Source organism: Carlito syrichta, unplaced genomic scaffold (assembly GCF_000164805.1).
Source record: "Carlito syrichta isolate Samal-C Ts95f unplaced genomic scaffold, Tarsius_syrichta-2.0.1 Scaffold90614, whole genome shotgun sequence".
NCBI lineage: Eukaryota > Metazoa > Chordata > Mammalia > Primates > Tarsiidae > Carlito > Carlito syrichta.
The window spans coordinates 155979-172724 of record NW_007034710.1 but is presented as its reverse complement, the minus strand read 5'-3'; the positions used below and the strand labels follow the sequence as shown (position 1 = coordinate 172724).

Sequence of the window (16746 nt, the reverse complement as noted above, 5' to 3'; positions counted from 1 at the left end):
AGTTGGAGTCTCACTCTGTCGCCCAGACTGGAGTGCAGTGGCCGCTCCCGGCCACCGCAGCCTCGACCTGCTGGGCTCCGGCGATCCTTCCGCCTCAGCCTTCCAAGTAGCTGGAATTATAGGCATGCGCTACCACGCCCTGCTGATTTTTTGATTTATTGTGGAGATGAGGTCTCGCTGCCCAGGCGGGTCTCAAACCCGTGGGCTCAGGCAATCCTCTCACCTCCTTGAGCCACCGCGCATAGCCTAATTTTAAAAATTTATTTGTGGAGAACAAGATCTTGCTATGTTACCCAGGTTGGTCTCGAACTCTTGGACTCACAAAATCCTCCCGCCTCACCCCCCTGCCCAAAGTGCTGGGATAACAGGCATGAGCCACTGTGCCTGGCCAACAGTATTTTAGAAGGTGTCAAGAGCTCCTGCTGGGCTGCCGGCTGTCTGGCTGATGGTTGTGTTAGACATATCACTTAAGAGACTCAGTGTTATACTTGTTTGAGAAGAAAATTACCATTAATTTTTAGAAACCTATCCCCGGAGCTGTGGAAGACAAAGGGATTCTCATTTTGAAAATGAGGTAGATGGCAGAGTAATTATGAGGAAGCCACACTTAATGGCCTTCATTTGACTAGGGTTACATCCTTTTATACAAAACTGGATTTAAATAAGAATGATAGATTCTTTTTCCTCCTGAGGTCTTTTTGAGCCCTGGATCAGATACTTTATAATTTGTAGGGTTTCAAAGTTGTAACTGGAAAAGACCACAAATATTAAAAAGTGTGAACTTGATATAAAGTTGGTTAGAGACTAACTTTTGCAGTTATCAACAAAGATGTGCATTGCTATGGATTCTCTTGTAGAGAAAGACAATATTTTGGGGCCCATATCCCACAGTCTACATTTTTATGATCTCTGATCAAAAGCCCATAGCTGCCTGTTGGATTGTTAGAATATTCTTATTTTGAGAATAATTTATTTGTAAAAGAAATAATTGAAAGACATTACACTTTGAGGTATTTCATTGATTTCTTTCTAAGATAGGAATTTTAAAAATTAAAAATTAGGATGATAAAGTTTCACAAATGAGCAAGCAACATCCTCTGTCTAAAAGGAGCAAACTAGAAACTTCAGAGGGCAAAGCTCCCTCACAGATGCAAAGTGCATGGTAACCGCTGAATCTAAGTGAACGTCTTTAGGGAAAGGTGTGTAAGTCCTGGGTACACCCCCCCCACCTGCCCCCTGAGGGGAGGAGCCAGAGGCACTCGATGTGCACTCTAGAAGGAAGAGTTTCCTGAGGGTTCTGGTGGTGGGGTCGGTATCCCGACATCTACACATTTGCAGACTTAGTGCAAATACTGGAGAATCCACTTCCAGACAGACCTCATCTACTGCTGTCACTGTTTCTCAGAACCCGGGAATTAGAATTTAAGTTTAATTAAATTAGACCCAGGACCATTCACCAATATTAACCTGAATAAATCTCCCCTGCCACTGCCTTGGAAATAGAAAGCCATATAATAATAGCCTCTGGCGTTTCTTTTCCCCATCTTTGTAATTTTTTTTCTCTCTGCCCAATCTTCATCTGTCTCTGACTTCATTTCTCTCTCTCCTTATCTCCATCTCTATTTTTGTATTTTGTTCTCTCTGCTCAATCTCCATTCATCTCTGTCTCTGTTGCGTGCACTCTCTTTCTGTCTTCCTCTTTCCCCCATAAATAAAACCCTATTTATTTATTTACTTTTTGGAGTCGAGGCCCCATTGTCACTCAGGTTGGAGTACAGTGGCATGATCACGGCTCACCGCAACCTCGACCTCATTCAGCTCAGGCGACCTTTCCGCTTCAGCCTCCCAAGTAGCTAGGACGATGGGCACATGCCACCATGCTGGCTCATTTTTTGATTTTCTTGTAGAGACAAGGTCTCGCTATGTTGTCCAGGCTGGTCTCGAACAACTGGGCTCAAGCAATCCTCTGACCTCAGCCGCTCAAAGAGCTGGCATTACAGGCGTAAGCCACTGCGCTCTGGCCTCTCTTCTCCCCATTTTAAAGCACAGATGCAAGGTAATCCGAAGTGTGGTCTATATTCTAAAGGGCCTTTTGGCACGCCTGGAGGGACCAGGCATCTGCTGCCTTTGAACTGGGAAAGCGCAGCTGCTTTGGACTCCCTGCCACAGCCAGGCACTCCCAGCTTGAGAGCAGCCCTCTCTGGAGCCTAACTCTGGAGACTTGTCGTGGGAACCTGCAGACTTAAGTCTGAGAGTGAAAAACACAACAACAAGGGATATTGGAGACCTAATGAGATTATGCAGCCAATGTGATTGTTTATAAAGATAAATTATCTTAGTTGCTAAGATAAACAAAAAATATTTGTACTGAATAAAAAAGGTTATTTCAGGGGAAACTCTTGGAGAATTTGCCAGTTCTTTTGTGTATTTTAGTGTCTGTGCAAACATTAGACATTCAGGACGAGGCCTGGCTACTAGCAGAGGAATGACTTTGTGTGTGACACTTCTGAGCTGCGTGAACTAATATATATTTTAAAATTTCAATTCGGCTTGTACGCTTACAGGCCATTGTTGGCGTTAAAGGAGTCATTTTATGGAGCAGTTCATCTGGATACCAGATGTTCTGGAGTATATACTTTTTTTAAAAAAAAGATGATCCCTTTTGTGGGAATTTTTTTTTTTTTTTTACAAAATCTAGGGATAACACATTTTCATATTCTGCAGAAAATCATTATCTTTCTACTCAAACTATTAATGTTTTGTATCATCTGATGTTATATTTATATATTGTGAGCAAAGCACTGTACTAAGAGAGTTATGGATCCTGATTTCCAAAAAAGTTATAAGCATTTCATCCGATGATGTGAGAAGACAACACGTAAACTCGTCACAGAAAAGCCAGGAGACTGGCACAGGCCATGCTGTTGAGGACAAAGTCCACCCAATACAAAAGGCAGGCGTGACTAGCTGGGGTCATTTGTTTATTTGACTTTTGCAGGATTGACCTTAGAATCTGCATCCTCCCCCGGCCCAGTTCCCCTCTCCTTGGAAACTTCCTGCCACGGCTTTTCCAAGGCCCTCGCCTACGTGTCATGTCACATTAGTGAGCGGCAGGCCACGCGAGGCTCGCCTGGGGCAGAAGATCCTTTGTTTCTTTGGGGGAAAAGGCTGCAGTTCACCACCAGTTATCATAAGTCACTCATTTATCATCTCAAGATCCTCCTCTGTTGGGTGTGAATCGAGGGACAAGCGGTCAGTTGTTTGGAGGGTTAGTTTGTCGTTTGAGTTTTGAAAAAGTAATTTAAGGCAACCTGCAAACATACAAACAATATTTGTGGGGGGGAGAAAGGAACATAGTGAGAAAAATGAAGCCAAGGCAAAATAAAGAGGAGAGAGGACAATAAATCAGAATGAACTCACCGCAGCTTCTCACACCACCAACTCTGGGTGGGTAACAAGGTGCTTCTGGTTCCCCAAGTGGTTCTGCCTTCTCCACTCTAGTTGCTTTCTTCCATCAGCCACTGTGGTTCCTGTCAGGAGAACTAGGGAAAGAGATTCTCTCTCTCTCTCTCTCTCTCTCTCTCTCTCTTTAAAGTTATTTGTTTGTTTATGTATGTATGTATGTATGCATGTATGTATTTAGAGTCAAGGTCTCACTACAGCCTCTACCTTCTGGGCTCAACGATCCTTCTGCCTCAGCCTCCCAAGTAGCTGGGACTACTTGGTGCATGCCACCACATCTGGCTCCTTTTTAGGTTTTTGCAGAGACAAGGTCTCACTATGTCACCCAAGCTGGTCTCGAACTCCTAGGCTCAAGCAATCCTCCTGCCTCAGCCTCCCTAAGGGCTGGATGACAGGCATGAGCCACTGCTCCCAGCCGATTCTTTTTATTTTTACTGGTATTGGCTGTGGGTCTGGATCTGCTTTGGGTACAGAGGAAAAGTAGCTTGATACATTGTTATGGTTCAGAGTTCTTGTTGATTTTTTTATTTATTTAGAGACAGGGTCTCACTCTGTTGTCCAGGCTGGAGTGCAGTGGCACAATCATGGCTTACCATAGCTTCTACCTCCTGGGTTCAGGCAATCCTCCTGCTTTAGCCTCCAGAGTAGCTGGGACTACAGGCATGCACTACCACACCTGGTTAATTTTTTTTTTTTTTTTTTTTATAAGCATGGGGTCTTGCTCTGTTGCCCAGGCCAGTCTCAAACTGCTGGGCTCAGGTGATCCCTCCACATCAGCCTCCCAAAGCACTGTAATTACAAGCATATGCCACCGTGTCTGGCCTTATGGATTCTTATAATGAGCAGAGATCTCAAATGTTCCCCAGCCACCCCCTTGTTATGGGAGCTTTTGACATTATCCTCAGCAGGTGACATCACTATCTTTGGTTAGCATTCATTGTATTCATATATGAAGCATTTACTGGACTTGGGCACGTGCTACACACCTGGGACAAAAACACCTACCATCTGCAAGTCTTGCCCTCCAAGAGCTTAGAATAGAAGTAAAGACCTCTGGGACCCTGGTCCATCTCACTTCTCACATGTGCCTTCGCACCTCCTCGAAATATTAAATGTGGACTTAAATGCTACTGAACTGGTTTGCTGGCTCCTGATTTGTAGACATGTCCATAATGTATTAAGTGAGAAAAGCAAGGGGCAGAGTAATGTGTCCAGTAGGATTCTCTTCCTAAAAAAACACATAGTCCTGGCTGAGTGCGGTGGCTCAAACCTGTAATCCCAACACTTTGGGAGGCCGAGACAAAAGAATTGCCTGAGCCCCGGGGTTTGAGACCAGCCTGGGCAACATGGTGAGACCTCATCTCTACAATAAATCAAAAATTAAGCCAGGTGTGGTAGCACGTGCCTGTAATTCCAGCTACTTGGAAGACTGAGGTGGAAGGTTCGCCTGAGCCCTGGAGGTTGAGGCTTTGGTGGCCATGAGCATACCACTGCACTCCAGACTGGGTGACAGAGCGAGACTCTGGCTCAAGCAAAACAAAACAAAAAAACGTAGTCCTATGCCACATATGTGTTTATACACCAGTGTAGGTCTGTATAAGCAAGGAGAAGATATGTGAAAAGATTCACATCAAATGATTCATACTGGTTTATAGTCACAGTTGGCTAGGCTGGTGTGGTGGCTCACGCCTGTAATCTCAGTGTGTTGGGAGGCTGAGATGGGAGGATTGCTTGAGCCTGGGAGTTCAAGACCGGCCTGGGCGACACAGCAAGACCTCATCCCTAAAAAAGATTTTAAAACGTAAGCGGGCATGGTGGCCTTGTGCCTTTGTTCCCAGCTACTTGAGAGACTGTGATGGGAGGATCTCTTGAACCTCGATGGGAGGATCTCTTGAATCTCGATGGGTCGGTGGAGATTGCAGTAAGCTATGATTGAGCCACTGCCCTCCAGCCTGGCCGACAGAGTGAGACCCTGACTCAAAACAAACAAAACAAACAAACAAACACGGAACAATTATTTGAGATTGTTGATAGGGGGAATTTAGAAAAGGAAGACTATTAGCTTCTCTTTTAAGCAGGAAAAACATCGTATCAATTACAGTAGCTATTAATATCATGTCCTAATCGGCATATACAACACTTTTAACCTGAAGGCATCATATACAATTTAAAAATCATAGTTAACACATTAAAACTGTTTTCATCCGAAATGTTGGTTTTTGTCTCGATCAGCACATCATGCAGCGAATTCAGAGGCTTCAGGCTGACTGGGTCTTGGAAGTAGACACCTTCCTGAGTCAGACGCCCTACGGGTACCGGTCTTTCTCAAATATCATCAGCACCCTCCATCCCACCGCTAAGCGACACTTGGTCCTCGCCTGCCACTATGACTCCAAGTATTTTCCCCACTGGGACAGCAGATTGTTTGTGGGAGCCACAGATTCAGCTGTGCCGTGCGCGATGATGTTGGAACTTGCCCGTGCCTTAGACAAGCACCTCCTTTCCTTGAAGGTATCTGTTTTCCCCTTGTTGATTCCCAGGGTGAAATACATCAGCAATTACTCAGAGCGAATTCTAGAATCCTTAGGGGAATGAGGAGGCCATTTAGAAATGGAGACTTTTGGGATATTGTTATTCTAATTTGTTACAAAATGATGTGAATTTGAATGAATATTCTTTGAAAGTTACTATGATTCGAAATGTCAACCAGGGGCAATAAACCTAAGGTACAGGGCAGTGCATCCGTTCATTGGTACCTGATTCCTCAGCTCTGCATACTCATTACATGAAACACAACATTTCTTTCCTTCTTCTTAGTATTTTTTTTTGAGTCGAGGTCTCACACTGTCACCCAGGCTACAATGCGGTGGCACGATCACGATGATCATAGCTCACGCAACCTCGACCTACGGGGCTCAGGAGATCCATCCACCTCAGCATCCCAAATAGCAGGGACTACAGGTGCATGCCACCACACCTGGCTAATTTTTTGCTTTTTTTGTAGAGACGAGGTCTCCCTTTGTTGCCTAGTCTGGTCTCAAATTCCCAGGTTCAAGCAGTCCTCCCGCCTCAGCCCCCCAAAGGTGCTGGGATTACAGGTGTGAGCCACCACACCCAGCCTAGCCAATTGCGAGCCTACCGTGCCTAGCCATAACACAACATTTCTTTGTGAAAAATCAAGGAGCGAGGTTGGTACCCACATAAGTATGAGAACTATGTTTTCGAAGAAACCATGTTCATTTCTTCATGTTTATACAGCCACAACATCACAGCTTTCTGATCTGAGAGATGGTGGCTCTTTGGTTGGGGCGGGGGGGCTGCAAAGTGGTTCTGTAGGAGAGAGTGGGTAATTCAGGCCTATCACGATGAAAAGCACGAAGCAGAAATGCATTATTGTTATTATCTGTGAATCTCGGCTTCCCTTTACATAGCATAGCAGAGCATTGTGCTTTCAGCTCAGAATACTTCTGGGACTCTCAGATGTTATTTCAGCCTCTGTGTTCTTAAGGGGCTATTGGAAAAAAGTGCTAAACCCGATGGAGACATTCTGTTCTGATATCGCTCATAACCAAGTAAACACAACAAAGCAAAAACCAAAAACTTCATTCGCAGGCAACAAACACCCTTTCCTCCCCTGCAGAACTCGATGAAGGGTCCAGCCTTTGATACAATGGAGGTAAAGGAGTAAAAGATTATCTCGTAATGGAAGTAATAGAGATATTTGGTTCTATTTTTGCTGGATATGCTGAACTTGAAGAAAGCAAGAATTGTTGATACCCTCCCGTCTCCTTTTCGCTAGTTTTTTGTTTTGTTTCTGAACCTTCTATTATGCCTTTGTCCCATACACTGCCTGGTTTTTAACCAGCACCCTTCCCCAGCAATTGGGTGAGGGAACTCAAAAGCCAACACGAGAGTTTAATTCTTCATATTTGCATTTCTTGTCCAAGAATATGATATGTCCTTAAAGGCACTGTTCTGTATAGTGGGTGTGTTTTCTCTCAGTGAGCTCATTGACCTTTTCTCATATATTCTTACTCATTTTTGGTCACAGAAATAGAAAGGCCTGAGTGGTTTGGGGGGGGTGGTATCCCCATTAAAAAGTTAAAGGCAACATATATATTCTTGGCCAGGCACAGTAGCTTATACCTGTAATCCCAGCACTTTGAGAGGCCAAGGTGGGAAGATCGTTTGAGTCCAGGAGTTCCAGACCAACCTAGGCCACATGGCGAGACCTCGTTTCCACAGAACATCAGAAAATTTGCTGGGTGTGGTGGTGCACACCTGTAGTCCCAGCTACTTGGGAGGCTGAGGTGGAAGGATCGCTTGAGCCCAGAAGGTTGATGCTGTGGTGCCACTGCATTCCAGCCTAGAAGACACAGTGAGATCTTGACTCAAAAACAAACTATATATATGTGTATTCTCTTAGTTATCCTTTCTGTTAGAGGTAAACAATGGTTTGGGGAGTTTTTTTAAAGGGCTGTTTTTGAATGCGAACTTTGAGAGTATCATGTCTATTCTTCCATTTATACTTTAAATTTGTATTGAGGAATTATTTTATGTTCTTCAGCTTTTGTGGGTTGGGTAGGTGGTGGCGGAAAGTGTCCTAAGAGAGGGCTGAATAGTAGGCTGGATTATTCCCAACTCCTCACAGCCCCTCCTCTCTCCAGTAACAGGACTATAAGCCCACATTCACATTCTTTGCCCTGCAACTTTGCAGTCTTCCTTACCCTCTCCTTCTGTGATTTGGAGAAGTTATGTCCACGAGACAAAACTAAATTGCTACAATAACAGAACAATCCCAGAATATGAAAGAGATTTTGAAAATTAAAAGTTCTGTGTTCAAATTCATGCAAAAGTTCTGTGTTCAAATTCATGCAAATTCATAACAAAGTAGAAGGAATACCTTTTCTAGAAAAAGGACAACAATGACAAAAAAAAAAAAAAGATCTCTCATCGCTTTTGGTGAATCATTCCAAGTCCAATAGGTCACATGAAAAGTATTGGGAATGAGAACAGTGTTGGACTTCTCAAGAGAAACCTTGGGAGCTAGAACATGATAAAATTGTGCCTTAAATATTTAAAATAAAAATAATTTTCTGCTCAGACTCATAGCCAGTCAAATCAAATAGTAGAATGGAATGGAGACATGTTCAGATGTAAGTCTCAAGAGTTTCACCCTCTTGTTCTGTTTCTTTTTATGAAGTTGCCTAAAGGTGTGCTCCAGCAAAATCAAGAAAGAGGGTGTCTTGGGGTTCAGGCCACTGGAGATTCCATATGGGAGAAGGAGAGGGAGTCCCTAGAGGGATGGGGAGGGGATACCGAAGAGAACAGGTGGGTAGCGGCCCTGGTAGCCAGTTCAGGCTGGAGCAAGCAGGAAAGAGCTCCAGGAAGTGAGACCCATAAGCAACAAAGCCAGACAGACACACGAGAAACAAAGGTGCTAGACTGTCTGGCAAGTGTGACCACATAATTGTCATGATATCCTAGGCTCAAAGAAAACAAAGCACATGGGAAAGAGAGGGAAGTGGTGAGGAATGGTGGGAAATGGGTTTGCAGAGGCAGGATGAACTGAATTTGGGTGTGTGTATGGAGAGAGAGATCTATATCCCCAATGGTTTTTGGTTTGAGTAACAGCAAGGGTAGTGTTGCCATCAATTTAGTTGGGGGGAGTGGTGGTAGTGCAGATTTTAGGAAAAACAGCAGGAGTTGAGTTTTGAGCCTTTATGTCTGAGATGTCTATTAAACATCTGTGTGGAGGTGTGTATTTGGTAGTTGAATTTGCAGATTTGGAGCTTAGGCGTAAGGTCAGAACTAGAGATATATATTTTTTGTTTCTATATGTGTGTCTGTGTGTATGTATTGTAAGTGGGTGTGTGTAGATATGCGTATGTAAATAATTTAAAGCCTCAAGAATAGATAGATATTAAGGGAGTGAGTGTGGACAGGAAAGGAGAGAACCAAGGAGCGAGCCCTAGGGTTTTCTAGTATTAAAAGAAAAGGGGAGAGCCGGGCTTGGTGGCTCAGCCTGTAATCCCGCGCCTTTGGGAGGCTGAGGTGAGTGGATTGCCTGAGTCCGCGGGTTCGAGACCTGCCTGGGCAGCGAGACCTCATCTCTACAACAAATAAAAAAAAATCAGCCGGGCATGGTAGCGCATGCCTGTAATTCGGCTACTCGAAAGGCTGAGGCAGAAGGATCGCCAGAGCCCAGCAGGTCGAGGCTGCGGTGGCTGGGAGTGGCCACTGCACACAGAGTGAGACTCCAACTCAAAAAAAAAAAAAAAGAAAGAAAGAAAAGAAAAGGGGAGGTCAAGTGCAGTTGGTTATGCCTGTAATCCCAGCATTTTGGGAGGCCAAGGTAGGAGAATCACTTGAGCCTAAGGATTTGAGACCAGTCTGGGCAACATGATGAGATCTCACATCTACAAAAAAAAAAAGTTAGCTGGGTGTGATGGTTCAAGCCTGTATTTCCAGTCACTCGGGAGGCTGAGACAGAAGAATCACCTGAGCCCCAGATGAGGTTGCAATGAGTCGTGAGTACGCCACTGTACTCTAGTCTGGACAACAGAGTGAAACTCCAGCTCAAAAAAAAAAAAAAGTGGAGTGTGAAGGAAACCATCATTGCTGACTGAGGCAGGAGGAAATATGGTGTTCCCAAAGGGAGTGATCAACTATGTCAAATGCTGACAGTAAGTCAAGAAAGATGAAGACTGAGAGCTGACCATGGAACGTAGCAATGCAGAGGTCATTGGCATCTCTGTCAAGAGCAGTTTCAGCAACTGGCAGAGATGAAGCCTGATTGGGGCAGTTTTAAGAAGGGGAATTGGAGACAGTGTGAAGAGACAACGCCTTTAAGGAGTTTTGCTATAAAAGGGATAAACCGAGGGGGGCATAGTTGGTGGAAATAGTGGGGTCAGACACTTTGAGATGAGAGAAGCAACAGTATCTGTGTAGGCTGATGGGGTTATCCAGCAGAGAGAGAACAATAATGCTAGAGAGAAGTGGCATTTGCTAGAGTGATGTACTTGGGCAGATGAGAGGGATGGGATTCTGTGCACAAGTAGACAGACTGGCATCCGATCTGAACATGGCAAGGGGAGGTCAAGGCCACGAGCTGGGAGTGAGAACGGGTGAGGCTTTGGGGAAAGGAGGAGTGTGGAATACTGGAAGAGTGTGAGGGTGATTGAACTAAGAAAATACAGTCTGGCTTACCAGTCAGCAGGAAAGGCCAACGTGAGGTTTGTGGTCGTGAGTTTTAAGCAAGACCAGACAGTGTGGTTATATATTTATCTCTGGCTAGGTTTAGCTGCAAGCGTGCAAGCATAGCCTAGGGTGGGACTTAATGTTATGTTTTTGCCATGAAAGTGGGACCAAAGCAGGCAGAGGGCAGCAAGGGAACTGAGGTCATATAAAAGGGAATAGAGTGATTAGGATTTACTGGAATATATATATGTATTTGTGTGTGTGTATGCGTGTATTTTTTAAAATCAGGGTATCATTCTTTTGCCCAGACTGGAGTGCAGTTGCATAATCACAGCTCACCAAAGCCTCCAACTCCTGGGATCAAGCAATCCTCCTGTGTCAGCCTCCTGAGTAGCTGGGACTGCAGATATTGGCCACCATGTCCAGTTAATTTTGTGTGTGTGTGTGTGTGAGAAGACAATGTCTCACTATGTTGCCCAGGCTGGTCTCAAACTTCTGACCTCAAGTTATCCTCTTGCTTCTGCCCCCTAAAGTGATGGGATTACAGGTGTGAGCTCTCATGCCCAGCTGATGGACTGGAATTTAAGCCCCATATGAAGTGAGGACATGAAGGAGGATAGTAAAGGAGATCACAGTAAGGACTGTGAAAAGATGGAAGATTCAATAGATGAGAGATTCCCATGGGGTCGAAGGATGCTGAGGTTAGGGTACCAGGACTAATCTGAAAGGCCAGACTTCCCACTGTCTGGGTTATTGTCAGATGGTAGAAAGTGTTAACTAAATCAAAGGCTTGGAATGGTAGCTCATGCCTGCTATCCTGCTGTCCGAGCACTTTAGGTGGCTGAGGTAGGAGGATCGATTGAGCTTGGAGTGTGGAACCAGACTGGACAACATAGTGAGACCTCATTGCTCCAAAAAAAAGAAAAAGAAAAGAAAAAAGCCAGGTGTGGTGGTACAGACCTGTAGTCTCAGCTATTAATACTTGGGAGGTTGACACTGGAGGATCACCTGAGCCCAGGAGTGGGAGGATGCAGTGAGCAGTGATCAGATCACTTCACTCGAGCCTGGGGAAGAATAAGACGCTGACTCAAAAAAAAAAAAAAAAACAATCCATCAGAATCCAGAGGACTTTGCTGTTATATTTGTGGCTGGTGGCACATTTTGCGACGCTTGCGTTCCTGAACCTACACCCAATACAAATATTGCAGACTTAAATAAAAAAGAAACTTTTGCAGTTGTTTCCGGTTGGATTCCCCAGAAAGCACACTCTGATGTGGAATTCAGTTCTCAGGTCATTTATTAGCGAGTAACCTTGGGTCAACATGGGTGGCAGGGAGGGGAAAGAAATGGGACTGGGTAGAGGAAAAGAGGTCAAGCTGCAATACAGGTTCAACAACAGCCTCGGTCAACCCCTGGGGAGCTCAGGGGCCCCTCAGAGACCCCCCAGCACCTATGGAGACCAGTCATGTGGTGTAAGACACTCCTGGGCCAGCAAGGCCATTTCCAAAGTTTCTGCCAGCTGGGGCAACACACCCTGCTGGGGAGGGAGGCGGAGCTAGGTGGCATGTCACACTGCTCATCATAGCAGTTTCAGAGTTTCCAAGTTCTCAGGAGTAAGAAATAATATGGCTTCTATCTTTAGAGGGTGTGGGAGAAGGTGACGTGTGTGGGTGAAGATGATGGGAGCTGTGATGATTTTGGGTGTGAAATAAATGTTGGCATCATCTCAGTTGCTTTGTTATCGTCCTTTGTGCCATATCCATCTTTTTGCCCAGTTAATAAGAAAGCGTGCTGTTTGTTTTTGTTTTTTTAAAATCATCACAACGTTTTTGCTCTTTTTATTGTTCACTTTACCAGAATATTTCAGACTCCAGGCCAGATCTCTCCCTCCAGCTGATATTCTTTGATGGGGAAGAGGCTTTTCTTCACTGGTCTCCTCAAGATTCTCTCTATGGGTCTCGACACTTGGCTGCGAAGATGGCATCAACCCCACACCCACCTGGAGAAAGAGGCACCAACCAACTGCATGGCATGGTCAGTCTGGGTAACTTCTTCAGGGCTGTGTAACTGCAGCCACTGTCCCAAGGATAGGTCACTAAAGCCAAGTAAAGACCTGGAAATGCCATGGCATCTTGGAGCAGAGTCTTTAGAACATTCCTTGGCAGGCACTAGGTCTTTGAGGAAACCCAGAGCTAAAAATGACTCTGGGTTAGAAGCCATGTTTGACTGAGCTTCATTAAAATGATACAATGAATCAGATGAAGGAAACATCAGATTTGTTTGGATCCAGTGGGAGCACATGCCCCCAGTACTGTATTGAGCTGGAGTGAGCAAACCCCTTCTTGGAGGCCTTTATAAAGTCTGAGGAAAGCCGGGTGCAGTGGCTCACACCTGTAATCCCAGCACTTTGGGAGGTAGAGGTGAGAGGATTGCCCAAACGCGGGGGTTTGAGACCGGTGTGAGCAACTTGGCGGGAGCTGTCTCTACAATAAACAAATAAATAATTTAGCCGGGCATGGTGGCACTCCCCTGTGGTTCCAGTTACTTGGAAGACTGAGGAAGAAGAATTGCCACCTGAGCCCAGCAGGTCGAGGCTGCATTGGCCGTGAGCATGACCCTGCACTCCAGCCGGGGCAACAGAGTGAGACTTTGACATAAAGAAAGAAGGAAAGATGAAAAGAAAGAAGAAAGGAAGGGGGGAGGAAGAGGGAGAGAGAGAGAGAAGGAGAAGAAGAAAGAAAGAAAGAAGAAAGAAAGAGAAAGAAAGAAAGAAAGAAAGAAAGAAAGAAAAAGAAAGAAAGAAAGAAAGAAAGTCTGAGGGGTATGGGGTTCTGAGAAACAGAATAAGAGGAGGGTGGGAGTAAAGAATTTCCTTGGTGGCTTCAAAGTATTACAGTGGCTCCAGTGTGTATATGGCATTGTGATGAGTTGGTTTGGATGTGGCGTTTTTGCCACGGGGTTGGGGACATTGTGATACTGCCTTAAAACCTTGCTGTTATTACTAAGTAATGGGTGCACCACACAGTCTCATCTTCGTCCCATTCCTGGGCCACACTCCACCCCTACTCCCTCACCCGCCCCTGATGCTCTCTACACTCTGACTCTCTTCCCTCATTTGATCTTTACTCAGTCCCTAAGTCCTCATGACCCCCAGCTGGGAACCTCCCGCTATCCTGGAGACTCCATTCTTCTCAGGACCCTCATCCATCCTGACCTTCATCCCATCTGGGAACTGACAGCTTATTCCTAAACCTCCCCTCATTCCTGTCCTTTTTCCTGTTACTGACCTTCACTCTGTTTTATTTTTATTTATTTCTTTTGAGGCATGGCCTCAGTCTGTAGTCCAGACTGGAGGGCAGTGGCATGAACACAGCTCCCCACAGCCTTGACCTCCTGGGCTCAGGTGATCCTCCCTCCTCTGCCTACCGATAGTGGTGCTACAGGCTTGTGACACCATGCCCAGCTAATTTTTGGATTTTTGTTGTTGTTGTAGAGATGAGGTCTTGTTATGTTGCCCAGGCTTGTCTCCAACTCCGGGGCTCAAGCAATCCTCCTCTCTCATCCTCCCAAAGTGCAGGTGTGAGCCACCACGCCCAGCCAACCTTCACTCATATGTCCAAATGGCCACATTTTTTTATTTTTATTTTTTTTGAGTTGGAGTCTCACTCCATCACCCAGGCTGAAGTGCAGTGGTGGGATCACGGCTAACGCAGCCTCAACCTGCTGGGATCAGGTGATCCTTCCACCTCAGCCTTCCAAGTAGCTGGAACTACAGGCATGTGCCACCACGCCCAGTTAATTTTTTGACTTATTGTAGAGATGAGGTCTCACCATGTTGCCCAGGCTACTCTCGAACTCCTCAGCTAAGACAATCCTCCCGCATCGGCCTCCTGAAGTACTGGGATTACAGGCGTGAGCCACTGGCCCCAAATGGCTACATTTATTGTCTTCTAGGACACTCACACACCTCCTGTTGTCCATTGGCAGCTCATAATCAAGGGAATATGATGAGAGTCTCATTCATTCACTTGTGCCCAAGTGACTAAAAAGGGTTCAGAGAGAGAGAGATCTGGCTGAGTAGGAGAACAAAGTTATGTATTTATCAGCCCAAGGATATAAATCGACAGTGATGGTTAAGACCTTTTCTTTCCAGTAGCAATTTTCTGGTAGCTTATCTAACCTTGTAAATATGTTCCTATGTCAACCAAGCCTATTTTTCTTATGGATATATTTAATTATCATTCATGAATTGATATATACTATGTTTTTAGAATCATAAATTCTGAAGATATTTATCTAATATTTGCCAGGATCTATGCTAGATATTTACACACACATTATTTCACTATGCAAATCAGGAGGTCTTCATCTAGGGGGGTTAGTCTTTGGGGATTTCTCAAGCCTGCTGATGTTTTATGGCTCAAACAGAGTAAAGAACACTGCTGTAATTATAACCAGAAGGAATGCTTAGAGCTCAGAGAGTTTGAAGTCTTTGTTTGATATACTAGAAAATGGAAATCCAGAGATACGATGTCATGTAGCTCCCAAACAAAGACTTTTTTTTGGACACTGCTTGGTCAATAAATTGTTACTGTTCAAGTGCTTTCTTTGGGAGCCATGTCATTACAGATTGAGAATACAATGGTGAGTTTAAAATGGAATAAAAGATTGGACAGGGCTCCCTGGAAGGAAAGAGAATGTATTCTTTTTTAATCTATGAAATACTTCTCCAAATGTCCTCTTTCTAATTTATCTTTAATGATATACTCTTGGAGTTAAACAAAGAGTCAACACTTTGCCATGCGTTCTCATTGCATAAGCAAGATTTAAAGAGTTCTCCAAAATGATTAGCATAAAATGTTATTAGACCTTTCGTTCATTTGTAAAGCTCCCATATTATCCTCAATTATTAAAATGCAGCTTGTTTTGACCATTTTTCCCTGTGGATGAATATGAAACATGTTTTGGTGACAGTGATTAAACAATATTTGTTCTCCTTTAGGATTTATTGGTCTTACTGGATTTAATTGGAGCTCCAAACCCAACATTTCCCAATTTTTTCCCAAACTCTGCCAGATGGTTTAATAGGCTTCATGCAATTGGTAAGTACCACTGTTATTAAAGGATAAAATGTGGATTCTTCTGACTGACAGACACTACGCTTCAAAATTTGTAGTTTAAATGCATGACTTAAATATGTAATGTACTTTACAGGCTCTTTTCTTGCCTTATTGATTAGTTTATTGTTCCTATTCATATCTTTTAGTAAGCCCAGTTTATTTTCTTGCATAAAACTGTATTTTGAAATGGAAACATAAAATACTACATTTCATGTTTACATATCCTTAGAAATGATTTGAAAAATATCCTCCCAAAGTTCAGTTTGAAGCATATGGAATGCATTTCTAAAAAAAACTTGTCTCAGCAAAGCATGTTGGCATATATGAATGCTATGTTCTTGTAATGATACCTAAAGATATTCTTTAATTTTTCTTGCTTTTCCATCTCTGTCTTTTTCATCTTCTATTTTCTGCCTTATCCAGACATGATTTTCCTTAAAATCTAGTACAATCTCTGCCAATTTTCCAAAGAAGTGAGAGATTAGGATGTAGAGAAGGCCAGATCCTTCACAATTTAGAGTCAACTATATGGGAGTAGACTAGGCCAGACCAGGCCAAGATATCTATGGCAGGAGAGAGAGGCTTGGCCCTTAGAGAAAGCAGAGGAGAAGAACTTCTTCTCTTCATAGTTCCACCCTACCCCACCCCACCCCACCCCACCCCAAACAAAACAAAACAAGCCCTTCAGGCACCAGGAAAAGATGAAAATGAGATTGACCTTAGTTATAGAATCCAGGCCAGAGTGCTGCTTTGGAGGCAAGAACTTCATGCTAGAAATTTCTTGTTAGCCCCACAAACTTTTTGGAACAAGATAGAATTGTCCTACTTCTAAGCAGTGGGAAAAACACTGCAATCTTAATTGATCCCTTTGCCATGAGTAAACTATTTGCCAGAATCTAGGTCTAGACTCTTTTTTTTTTTTTTTGAGTTGGAGTCTCACTCTGTCGCCCAGACTGGAGTGCAG

At 44.1% G+C, this 16746-nt stretch overlaps 1 protein-coding gene across 1 annotated transcript in view; it reads left to right on the top strand.

Annotated features, from left to right (window-relative positions):
• The window catches only part of QPCT (glutaminyl-peptide cyclotransferase), a 25962-nt gene that overhangs the window by 3139 nt on the left and 6077 nt on the right, over positions 1-16746 (top strand). The window contains exons 2-4 of the mRNA XM_021712626.1: positions 5695-5973; positions 12520-12696; positions 15665-15764. Of these exons, the coding sequence (XP_021568301.1) occupies positions 5695-5973; positions 12520-12696; positions 15665-15764 (556 nt within the window). The remainder of the gene's footprint in view (positions 1-5694; positions 5974-12519; positions 12697-15664; positions 15765-16746) is intronic.